The 13,266-nt window shown below is 41.4% G+C and overlaps 1 protein-coding gene across 1 annotated transcript in view; it reads left to right on the top strand.

The window, feature by feature from the left end:
• The window catches only part of arhgef40 (Rho guanine nucleotide exchange factor (GEF) 40), a 37,440-nt gene that overhangs the window by 15,498 nt on the left and 8,676 nt on the right, over positions 1-13,266 (top strand). The window contains 11 exon segments of the mRNA XM_064940249.1: positions 3,478-3,734; positions 3,837-4,034; positions 4,215-4,329; positions 4,650-4,743; positions 5,010-5,099; positions 9,371-9,487; positions 10,678-10,776; positions 11,026-11,177; positions 11,648-11,786; positions 12,036-12,155; positions 12,367-12,558. Coding sequence (XP_064796321.1) covers positions 3,478-3,734; positions 3,837-4,034; positions 4,215-4,329; positions 4,650-4,743; positions 5,010-5,099; positions 9,371-9,487; positions 10,678-10,776; positions 11,026-11,177; positions 11,648-11,786; positions 12,036-12,155; positions 12,367-12,558 — 1,573 coding nt within the window.

Raw genomic sequence — 13,266 nt, 5'->3', positions numbered from 1 at the left:
TTGAAGTCGGAAGTTTACATACACCTTAGCCAAATACATTTAAACTCAGTTTTTTCACAATTCCTGACATTTAATCCTTGTAAAAATTCCCTTTTTTATATCAGTTAGGATCACCACTGTATTTTAAGAATGTGAAATGTTAGAATAAGTGTAGAAATAATTATTTATTTCAGCTTTTATTTCTTTCATCACGTTCCCAGTGGGTCTGAAGTTTACATACAATCAATTAGTATTTGGTAGCATTGCCTTTAAATTGTTTAACTTGGGTCAAACTTTTCGGGTAGCCTTCCACAAGCTTCCCACAATAAGTTGGGGGAATTTTGGCCCATTCCTCCTGACAGAGCTGGTGTAACTGAGTCAGGTTTGTAGGCATCCTTGCTCGCAAACGCTTTTTCAGTTCTGCCCACAAATATTTTATGGGATTGAGGTCAGGGCTTTGTGATGGCCACTCCAATACCTTGACTTTGTTGTACTTAAGCCATTTTGCCACAATTTTGGAAGTATGCTTGGGGTCAATGTCCATTTGGAAGACCCATTTGCGACCAAGCTTTAACTTCCTGACTGATGTCTTGAGATGTTGCTTCAATTTATCCACATAATTTTCATTCCTCATGAAGCCATCTATTTTGTGAAGTGCACTAATCCCTCCTGCAGCAAAGCACCCCCACATCATGATTCTGCCATCCCCATGCTTCACGGTTGGGATAGTGTTCTTAGGCTTGCAAGCCTCCCCCTTTTTCCACCAAACATAACGATGGTCACTCTGGCCAGTTCTATTTTTGTTTCATCAGACCAGAGGACATTTCTCCAAAAATTATGATCTTTGTCCCCATGTGCAGTTGCAAACTGTAGTCTGGCTTTTTTTATGGCGGTTTAGGAGCAATTGCTTCTTCCTTGCTGAGCGGTCTTTCAGGTTATGTCGATATAGGACTTGTTTTGCTGTGGATATAGATACTTTTGTACCTGTTTCCTCCAGCATCTTCACAAGGTCCTTCGCTGTTGTTCTGGGATTGATTTGCACTTTTCGCACCAAAGTACTTTCATCTCTAGGAGACAGAACGCGTCTCCTTCCTGAGCGGTATGACGGCTGCGTGGTCCCATGGTGTTTATACTTGCGTACTATTGTTCGTACAGATGAACGTGGTACCTTCAGGCGTTTGGAAATTGCTCCCAAGGCTGAACCAGACTTGTGGAGGTCTACAATTTTTTTTCTGAGGTCTTGACTGATTTCTTTTGATTTTCCCATGATGTCAAGCGAAGAGGCATTGAGTTTGAAGGTAGGCCTTGAAGTACACCTCCAATTGACTCAAATGATATCTATCAGAAGCTTCTAGCCTATCAGAAGCTTCTAAAGCCATAACATAATTTTCTGGAATTTTCCAAGTTGTTTAAGGCACAGTCAATTTAGTGTATGTAAACTTCTGACCCACTGGAATTGTGATACAGTGAATTATAAGTGAAATAATCTCTCTGTACACAATTGTTGAGAAAAATTACTTGTGTCATGCACAAATTAGATATCCTAACCGACTTGCCAAAACTATAGTTTGTTAACAATACATTTGTGGAGTGATTGAAAAACGAGTTTTAATGATTCCAACCTGTGTATATTAACTTCCGACTTCAACTGTACATCATTGTCACCATATTATCTAACGTCATAGTCGACATAGCTCCTAGAGCTAACGTGTTAGTCCCCACTAAAATCACACAGTACAGTGCACAGCAAGCAGTAACACCGGCAAGCCCCGGTGGCAAAAATGTATAAAACCAAAGCTTACCTTGACTTGGAAGAGTTCCAATGTTGGATAGCCATAGCCAGCTAGCTAACATAGCATTACACTCTGTTTGAGTAGGCTAAACTAGCTAGCTGCATTCTCTCTCTCTCTCTTGCTTCTCCTTCATTTTTGAAGAAATTAATTTGTTCAAAACTGTTAAACTTTTGTCTTTCTCTCTCTTTGTCAACTACTCACCACTTCTTATCTGATGCTCTGCTATCTAGTTGTAGCTAATGCTTGCAGTACTAGATTTATTATTTTATCCTTTGATTGGGTGGACATCATGTCAGTTAATGCTGCAAGAGCTCTGATAGGTTTGAGGACATCCTCAGGAAGTTGTCATAATTACTGTGTAAGTCTATGTAAGGGGACGAGAATAATGAGCCTCCTAGGTTTTGTATTGAAGTCAATGTACCCAGAGGAGGACGGAAACTAGCTGTCCTCTGGCTACACCATGGTGCTACCCCAGAGAGTGCTGTTGAGGCTACTGTAAACCTTCATTGCGAAACAGTGTGTTTTAATAAATTATTTGGTGATGTGAATATATTTAGCATAGTTTTATCTAAAAAATTATAACTTTTTAGATGTTTAAAATGTTTAATTTATCTTAAATTCACTGAGGAGGATGGTCCTTCCCTTTGTCCTCTGAGGAGCATTTACTGCTACAGACAGATTAGTATTTTCTTTTCAGCAGAATCCATTTGCTTTCCAACCTGGGTTTCCCGTGATTGTATTCAAAATGTTGTTTTGGCTGCATGCTGTTCACTGACAGATTTGCCATGTGTTCCTGGCTGTAGGCCTTTGATTGGGCTACACACAATCCACAGCTAGGCAATACAAAAATATGCTATTGATCCTCTATGGCTAAATTATAGGCCTACTCCTGGTGTATTATTTTATTTACTTCAATTTATCAGGGGTGCTGCAAAACCTCCAACATCTTTCCTGCTGCTATGATTCTGTAAGGAAATTTTTAGTAAGCAGGAGAATTACAGAGAAGGCAACTCTGATTTATTTTATTAGAATTTTTACATTTCAAACAGAGAAAATCATTTTTCATGCCACGAGAGGTACCGCATCCTGGCCAATGGGTTCCGGAATGAAACAGTGAAAAATTGACAGACCCCGGTTTCTGTTCCGGCAGGATCTGGCTCAAATTATGCACTGAATGTAGTACCGTTTTGTGTGCAGGTACAATACCTTCACATACGGATATAGTACACTTACGGTCTAATACAGGTGATTTTTGTTGTTGGACATAAAATACTGTAAAATCACCAGGAAATCAGCTCCAAGTGATTTTAATTTAGGAAATATGTTCTCATATATTCCCACACATAAATGTAGAAACGTATGTGATCGTATCCCAATATAATCAAGGTTTAAAATGTTGATGTTTTTATCAAATACTATATCGTTTTGGGCTTCTTGCTGTCATTTAGTAGTGTACAAATTATTTATAATTATAATATCATTGTACATCATTTGTACACTACTAAATTCATGTGAATTATTATGTGGATTGTAGGATTATATTTTTTTAGAACCTCAATTACACTACAACTTTTACATTGCAGGAAAGTTCTCCAGCAACAGGGTGATCAAATTAAGATCCTACATCTGTAGGAATCAACCATAACTATTAACCGCACACTCAATATTACATCCCTGTATGACATCACTGTATCTTCTCTCTCAGGAGGAAGAGGAAAGGGAGAGGGGGAAAGGGGAAGGCTAAAAGTGGTGGTCGTGGCAACCAGAAGACTCGAGACCAGGCCGGTTCAAAACCACCAAGTAAAACACCTCAGCGTGGTCCCGCCATCTCCCCGACAACCAACCTGCCAATCACTACAACCAACCTATCAGAGGCAACACAGCAGCCTGAAGGGGCGAATAAAGAGGTCACACCAGTCAATGAAGGACAAGAAAAAGCTGAGATTGGGGAAAGCAATACAGGTTAGATTTTAGCTTCTTTTTGAGAAGTTTTTATGTCAATTGGATAAAACGTATATGGCTAGAAGACATTATTCTCATGCCTATTCTTGCATTTACCAACAGAAAACCAGGTTGTCCAATCAGAAGTCTCACCTGACACAACTACTAGCCAATCAGGCACATCCTTATCTAACCACTCTACAGAGGAGTTAGTGGCAGAGACATCTCCTGACCTATCAAATGGCCTATCACCTAAAGCCCCTCCTCTCCTAAGGGAATTGGACACAGAACTCCTCCAATCAGGAAAGCTGATGTTGACAGGTGAGGTCATCTTTTATATCCATCTCATTTACTATTCTTCCATCCCTTTACCCTTACTTTCCTTTTATTCATACTTATCCACCCTTCAACACTCTTGTAATTATCCACTTTCATCCTATCTCTCTCTCTCTTATTCTCTTTCTCTACCACCTCCTCCTCCCACCCTCTCTCTGTCTATAGGTACGGTGGACAGGCTAGGACGGGCTGTGGTTGTCACTGAAACGCACCTCCCAGAGGACGGTTGCCGTGCGGACGAGATGGGCCGTGTCTTGGCCTGTTATCACAGGATCACCCGGTAATATTCTGTCGCTATGGCAAACTGTCCATATCACAGTCTCGTCTGGGGGACCATTTATAGCGTAACACTCATAGCACTACTGGCAGCTTCTCTATATAGTGTATTTTAATAAAAACATGTTTTATGCATTATTGGGAAGGGCACATAAGCAAGCATTATCACAAAGCATGTGATAAATAACATTTTGATTTTGATTTGAGCTAGCTATGACACTTTATATAGTGGTTTTTATAGTTGTTTTTGACAGAAACTGAAACTCGAAGTTAGGTGTTTCATTTTATTCCACCTCTCCCCCTATCTCTTTCTCCCTCAATCAGCTCTTCTGCTAAAGAGCGAGGCCTAACAGTAATAGTAGACAGTAGACAATCTCCTCCCTCCGCTCTCTGCCTCGCTGCACTGAAACAATTACAGGTGAGAAAGAGTTAAATGTTGAAGTGCTAAGAGTGTTTATACATGTACTGTATGTGTTTATATGTAGACATGTGTTTATGTTGAGAGGGCGTCTCTAATGTGTGTTTGTGTGTGTGTGTGTGTGTGTGTGTGTGTGTGTGTGTGTGTGTGTGTGTGTGTGTGTGTGTGTGTGTGTGTGTGTGTGTGTGTGTGTGTGTGTGTGTGTGTGTGTGTGTGCATGTGCGTGTGTGTGCGCGCGTGTGTGTGTGTGTGTGTGTGCGTTCCAGGCTGTGGTCCCGGGAGGTCTTGGCTCTGTCCTCATTCTGGTGGAGGAGCAGCACCAGGAGTCATCTACACACAGTCTAGAGGGAGTAGAGGTGACTACACACACACACACACACACACACACTTCTCTCGTGTCTCATCAACACAAGCAATTCGCTACACCCACAATAACATTGGCTAAATAAGTTTGGGTGACCAATCAAATTTGATTTGATTATCACTCCATTTGACCCGTGTCACTTTAATGGAAAATGATGTCATGTTTTTATAAAATGGACTATCCTTCATCCTCCCTACTCGTCCCTTCAGTGGCAATTGTTGCATGGGCTTATCAACACTAAAGATAACAATGACCTTTTAGAAAAACTATGGCAACACTAGCTATCCTCTCGTGGAATTTGAAAGGCCTTAATATGTCTATCAAGTGTTTCAGCCATCTTGATATTCTAGCTAGAAACCATATTGACATACAGAAGCAATGCTCCAAGAAACACAGCTGCACCAAAAGTACACACATGGAATAGGGACCCTGTGTGATGGACCGCCTCGGTCTTATGTAGCAACATTTGAAATAGTTTTTTGCATTGGATAAAAGTAGAGGCTGCAGTTGAGGAACAATTGGAAAGAAATTCTGCTTTGAAAGTTAATCAAATTGTAACCCCACTTCTGAGAAAATGGCCCTCGAAAGTTTTGGTACACCTACTGGAGAGCTTGTCTTTGTCTACACACCCATACAGCATCGTTCACACCATCTTAAACTGTAATCATTAAAGAGATGGGTGGGGCTAAGTTTATTTGACACATGCACAGGATACAGAAGGTGTAAACGGTACCCTGAATTGGTTACTTGCATAGTAGTTTTTTCAAAAACAGAAAGTGTCCAGGTAAAAATATTTGATAACTATTAGATGATGCTTATCTGACACACTTGTCTAAATTGATGGGTCATGTGAAGGAAATGCTATAACCACCCCCCAGCCACATCTAGCTGAGTGGATGGGAAACTATTGTCTAGACATGTACACATGTTCATGAAATACAGTAGATGGCCGTAATCACCCCCAGACACACCTGGCTAATGTGATGGGTCATGTAATAATCCGGCCGAAGTGGAGTCTTTTTGTTTAGACATGTAGCTAGCTAGGTAGCTAGCTAGCTAAACAATAAACCGGTATAATCCCAACTCATACTTTCACCAATACAAACATTGTCATAGCTGTAGTATGAATCTGCAGGTAGCTAAAGCTTACAAACTAATTTCAATGTTACAGTAGCTTGCTAACATTAGGCTATAACTAGCAATGCAAATGGGTTTCTGATTCAAATAATATTACTACACAGATCATACACGTAACGTTAGCTAGCGAGCCAGCAAGCTAATTAACAGTATGCTTTAACCTGTCTAGGACACAGGTTCCGCTAACGGAAACCTCCAACATTCCGCTAAAAAGGCAGCGCGGGAAATTCAAATTTTTGACAAAAATCTGAAAATGTAGCTAAACTCTTACCCATATACATGGATGAACCCTTCACAGCAGACTGGAACCATTTAACTCTGTTTTGTTTGTAGCTACATCTTTGTTTGGCAAGCGTTGTGTCAAGTCACTCCGGGTCACACTGACCGTGGAATGTGCAGAAAGTAGCCCATCATTTTTTCCAACTCATCTGTCGATGGAGCCTGCTAAATTCAGGCCAATAACAAAAAAAACTAGGCTCGTAATTTAACAATTTTATTCGTATTCATGGATGGAATACAAGTTTGATATTAAGGCACATGAAAGTTGACACATTCCTGACAAAAATTCTGCAAAACAAAACAACACATTTTGATAGAAAAATATGTTTACGTTCAAATGCCTCTCCTGTGAAGTAGTGATGTGCGACATATGTCTAGTTTCCTGAAATGAGTCACATTTGTACAAACTGAAAGCTATTTTGTCAGCCCCCCAAAAACTAAGGGTGTAATCATAAAGATGCATAAACAAACTCGAAATCATCATCCTTAGTAAAGGCAAAGACCAAGAAGACAGAATCACTTTCCTTAACTGTATCCATAGTGGAAAGAAAATTGATTAATCTGTGTGCTCCAGAATCATATGATCCTACGTTTTTTGATTCTCTGTACAGCATATTGATCGAATTAACTGAATTCCAACTTGTTATTGGGACAGACATGAATGCCATTCTGGACATGCGGGATAAATCTAATAAGACCAACTACAATCCACAGGCAGTACAACATTCAGTATACTCTCTGATTACAACCTCATTGATGCCTGGCGAGCTCTAAACCCTAAAGCAAAAGAGTACACTTTCTATTCAAACAGGCACAAAACATTCTTCCAAATCAATTTTGTACTATTATCTACTCCTCTATCAGACCTTTATTTTCAATTTTCACTGAAAATGACATACCCAAATCTAACTGCCTGTAGCTCAGGACCTGAAGCAAGGATATGCATATTATTTATAGCATTTGAAAGGAAACACGTTGAAGTTTTTGGAAATGTGAAATTAATGTAGGCAAATATAGCCCATCAGATCTGGTAAAAGATAATACAAACAAAAAAACGTGTTCTTTGAAAGGCAAGAGAAAGGCCATAATATAATATTGCAGTTTAGGCGCAATTTAGATCTTGGCCACTAGATGGCAGCAGTGTGTGTGCAAAGTTTCAGACTGATCCAGTGAAGCATTGCAATACATCCGAAATTTTGTATCAAGTCTGCCCAAATGTGCCGAACTGGTCAATTGATACATTTCCAAGTACATAACTATAGAGAACATACAAAAATTATATGGTAATAAAAAAATTATATTTACACACTCCCAGGAAGGTCATACATGATGGAAAATTAGCTTTAACATTAACATTATTTACCTTGTATCAAACCATTTGCCGTAATAAAAGTTTTTTGTTGTTGTGGACTATCCTCAAACAATAGCATGGTTTTGTTTCAGTGTAATAGCTACTGTAAATTGGACAGTGCAGTTAGATTAAGAAGAATTTAAGCTTTCTGCCCATGTAAGACATGACTATGTCCTTGGAAACTTTCTTGTTTCTAATCACATTAGCACATAAATTGTAAACAAATCCAAACGTGCGTTCAGGTCCAGCCGAACGTCAGACGAAAAGTTCAAAAAGTTCCGTTACAGCCCGTAGAAACTTGTCAAACTAAGTATAGAGTCAATCTTTAGGATGTTTTTAACATAAATCTTCAATAATATTCCAACCAGAGAATTCCTATGTCAGTAGAAAATCAATGGAACGAGAGCCAACTCTCTCGTGAACGCGTGTCAGAGCCTGTGGCACTCTGCCAGACACCTGGCTCAATCCCCTCTCATTCGCCCCCACTTCACAGTAGAAGCTTCAAACAAAGTTCTAAAGACTGTTGACATCTAGTGGAAGCCTTAGGAAGTGCAATATGACCCCATTTACACTGTATATTGGAATGGCAAAGAGTTGAAGAACTACACACCTCAGATTTCCCACTTCCTGGTTGGATTTCATCTGAGGTTTTCGCCTGCCATATGAGTTCTGTTATACTCACTGACATCATTCAAACCGTTTTAGAAACTTCAGAGTGTTTTCTATCCAATACTACTAATAATATGCATATATTAGCATCTGGGACAGAGTAGCAGGAAGTTTACTCTGGGCACCTTATTCATCCAAGCTACTCAATACTGCCCCCTGTCACCAAGAAGTTAAAAAAGGATTATTCTCAGATAACCTCCGTCGTCTATTACATATCTTACATGCTTTATCAGAGACCAAAGCTCCTGGAAAGTTCTATCTCTCGAGGGGATAAGTGGTGGAGGAGTTGGGGGGCGGATGGATGGATAGAGGTGTGGGGGGTTGGGACTAACAACCAGCCTGTGTTGCTAGGCGGGGTGGGAAGGGGTAGATGCGGGGGGTTGGACGGAGACATGTTGGGCAGGGGGGAATGGGATGGGTAGTTGGAGGTGTAGGCCCACCTCTTTTTGTTTGTATTTATTTGTTTATTTTCTTGAGTGGCAGCCTGCAGGTACAATAATGTGAATTTTGTTGCTGTAACCCCCCCAACAACAACAAAAATGACAAGGCAAAACAAAAGCACAAAAAAAAGTAGTAATATTTATTGAATTGTACCTTTTTCAAACCACTGCGCCAACCCAAACTTCACTGGCTCAAATATTTTCTTTTCACATGGTCTTTTTCATCACAGTTCCAGCAAATATGGTCAATGTGTAACCAGACCAGCTCAGTACAGCTTGATTTGGCTTGGCTCCGTTTGGTTCAGTAGTGTGAACAGTCTTCTAGATTCTGGCCCTTTATCACTTCCTTCCCAGAATCTGATGTTCTTTTCTCTGTGTCCTGTGTAGGTGCACACGGTGCGAGGGACAGGGGTCCTTCAGCAGTATATAGACAGGCAGCAGCTGCCCCTGGAGATGGACGGAGACTACAAACATTGCCACTCTGACTGGCTGGCCTTCAGACTGGTGAGAGATGGCGGGAGGGAGGGAGGAATTGAGTTAAGGTAGAGGAAGGAGAGAGAGATGGAATGAGACTACAAACACTGCTGCTATGATTGGCTGGCCTTCAGACTGGTGAGAGGGGGGAGTGAGAGAGAGTGGATGAGATGGGGAGGGGAAGGTATGGATGGAGGGAGGGAGAGAGAGGGGAAGAGGGGAGAGGGAAGGCAGGGAAAGAGAGAGAGAAAAGTCTGTTCCCAGCATGTCTAGCACTCAGAATGTCAAATTTGAATGTCAAGACTTATAGTCATAAAGTGCAGCCTATTCTTTCTCAAATCAATTCAGATTCCACATGCAGCTAAATCAATACGGCGCTATTGGCATTTTGAATATGAGACTGATTTGTCTATTCTCACTTATTTCAAATTGAATAGGCTGCACTTTATGACTATAAGTCTTGGCATTCTGTGCTAAACTTGACATTCTGAGTGCTGGACACACGAGAGCACACACTCACGTATGTTAGCCATGGCATTTGACTTGAATGAAAAAGTTAACTCACAAACAATGTTTGTGCTTACGATTTCTGTCCTGTGGATATTAAAGGTGCAATGTGCAGAAATCGCTCCGCCATTTCCTGGTTGCTAAAATTTCGAATAGTTTGCCTATTTCAGTTTAAGTGGCAAACCAATCCATGTTTAGTATAGAGAATTATTGTACCATCTAAACCTCTGTGAAATGTATTTTCAATAACCCCAAATATTGTATTTTCAGTTGTTTGAAGCTGGTGTACAAAACCGAACGTAAAAGACACATAAAACGTGAAGCATAAAAATAGCACACATAGAACAGATCTACCGCTTCTTTGACCTGCTTTCAATGACAATGGCAGATTTATAACTCACATTTCTATGTGATTTTGTAGGGTCGCCCAAAAAGTTACATATTGCAGCTTTAAAGTTATGAAATCAGCAGTATCAATGGTCACGTTTTCACCATCAAGCCCTTCTATGTCATGTGCAATATAAGCTAATATATCTGTGTCCCAAATGGCACCATATTCCCTATGTAGTGCACTACTATGGACCAGAACTCCATGGGTCCTTGTCAAAAGTAGTGCTCTGATCCATAGTAGTGCACTAAGTAGGGAATAGGGTGCAGTTTAAACTATAGACTAAACTATACTACGTTACTCCTGTCCCGTTTCTGCTTTTAAGAGTGTGGAGAGTCTAACTGAGTGTTGTGAGAGCGCACTCTCTCTGTTGGAGGATGCACTGCAGTCTATGGACACAGCACCACTACCAGACTGTATCAAGGTAGGATACATGTATTACTGTATCACCACATCTATGTTGTTTAAGATGGTACCAGTGAGGTGTTATGGGGTGAAATACTAGAGGTAATAACTGAGGAACTGAATTGAACTGTTGAGTAAACTTGAGGAGCTTTTGAAAAAAATTGAAGAACTTTTGAGTAAATGTAACATACTTTTTGTGTGTGATCCATTTGGCTGTACAACACAACACAAGGTTAACCTCAGTGTTTGTTTTTTTACTCTTTTCCAGACGGTTCCTCTAAGTGTGGAAAAACACAGACAGCTGATGACGAGCATCCTAGTCGACCAACGGCTGACTGAGCTGCAGCGCAAGGGTGGGGCCTGGCTGGCAGGGCTGGCCAATGGCACATCAGGACTGGCAAAGCGGTCCCCAGACTGCAGGTACCACCATCTACCCTATCCCATCAGTGTATCCAAATGATAATGCAGTTCAAATAGATTATCCATCATAGATATAATGTATGAGGTGTGTTTTTGAAAGCGTTTCCTAGTGTAATACTTCTCAATCTGCTATCTCTTTTATTAAAGGGATACTTCAGGATTTTAGCAATGATGCCCTGTATCTACTTCCCCAGAATCAGATTAACTCGTGGATACTATTTTTAGGTCTCTGTGTCCAGTATGAATTAAGTTAGAGATATATTTGCAAGCCAATGCTAACTAGTGTTAGCACAATGACTGGAAGTCTATGGGTATCTATTGTTTTTGGGCGAATCCTAACTTACACATTTTCACTTAGTCATGCATTGATGTCAATGGGAGACTAAGTGGATATGCGACTTAAGTGGAAGTTAGGATTCACCCCTATATCATCATATTCTATATGACCTTTGAACTCTTTGCGCCTTCAGAGCTGCTCTGGCTGCGACCTCTAACCTCTATGACAGCGTGGATGATTCCCTCCACCGCCTCGTCCAGGTGTCCAATCAGAGGGGCAGTGATCTGGAAGCCCTCGGACGATTGGCTGCCATGGTGGACAAGCTGGAAAAGGTAGGAGAGAGAGAGGGAAGCACAGAACGAACACTATAATATTGTAATAGTACAGTGTAGAGCGGCAGTTAAATAGCTATCTCTTTGAAAAGGTTGTTTAGAGAAAACAGACTGTTACAATTGGATACTAATGGTATTTCAAATGTCTATTATTTCGTCGCCCGTTCTACTTTTACTCACCCTCCCACCCCCGTGTCCCTCTATACCTCCCTCCCTCCTCTCCCATCCCTCTCGACCTCTCTCTATCAGTGCGAGAGGGAGATAGAGCAGATCCAGGATCAGTTGGAAGACTACAGGGAGCCTCCCATCTCTCTCAGCAGGCTCTCCCTCAAACAGCAGAAGTTCAAGACTTTCAGAGAGTCGGCCAACGTGAGTGTGTGCGTGTGTGTGCCATGTGTGAGTTTGTGTGCATGTGCACGTGTTTCTGTATAATACACTGTATATGTTCCTCATCTGTATATTGTGTGTGTGTGTGTGTGTGTGTGTGTGTGTGTGTGTGTGTGTGTGTGTGTGTGTGTGTGTGTGTGTGTGTGTGTGTGTGTGTGTGTGTGTGTGTGTGTGTGTGTGTGGGTGTGCATAGGAGCTGCACACTGAGACCCTGGCGGTCCTTGGAGATCTGGAGAGCTGGTCTGAGCTGGACTGGGGGGGACTGATTGAGGTGCAGGTCAGGGTACCCCCGGTCAGAGAGAGACTCAGAGACATGTCTCACTGTCTGTCTGACTGCTGGACAACACTGGACAACACACAGAGACTACTGTCCACACTGACCGAGGTAAACACACAGAGACAACTGTCCACACTGACCGGGGTAAACACACAGACTACTGTCCACACTGACCCAGGTAATCACACAGAGACTACTGTCCACAATAACCGGGTTAAACACACAGAGACAACTGTCCACACTGACCGGGGTAAACACACAGACTACTGTCCACACTGACTGGGGTAAACACACAGACTACTGTCCACACTGACCCAGGTAATCACACAGAGACTACTGTCCACACTAACTGGGTTAAACACACAGAGACTACTGTCCACACTAACCGGGTTAAACACACAGAGACTACTGTCCACACTAACCGGGTTAAACACACAGAGACTACTGTCCACAATAACCGGGTTAAACACACATAATACTGACCAGAACGGAGCAAATGGAATGGCATCAAACACCTGGAAACCATGTGTTTGATGTATTTGACACCATTCCACTGATTCCGCTCCAGTCATTACCATGAGCCCGTCCTCCCCAATTAAGGTGCTACCAACCTCCTGTGACATGTACATACATACACAGTACACACACGTACATGACACATAGTGTAGACACAGACACAAGCATGACACGCTCTGTCACAGCACACATGACACACACACACACACACATACTGAAATACCCACAATTCAAACAAGTATACAGTAACAGCAACAAACACAGTTATGACACTGTCAACTAACCCTTATTTGTTTTTTA

Source organism: Oncorhynchus masou, chromosome 27 (assembly GCF_036934945.1).
Source record: "Oncorhynchus masou masou isolate Uvic2021 chromosome 27, UVic_Omas_1.1, whole genome shotgun sequence".
NCBI classification, from domain to species: Eukaryota; Metazoa; Chordata; class Actinopteri; order Salmoniformes; family Salmonidae; genus Oncorhynchus; species Oncorhynchus masou.
Note: the sequence above shows the minus strand (reverse complement) of the source record. Positions and strands in the feature narration are given on the sequence as shown.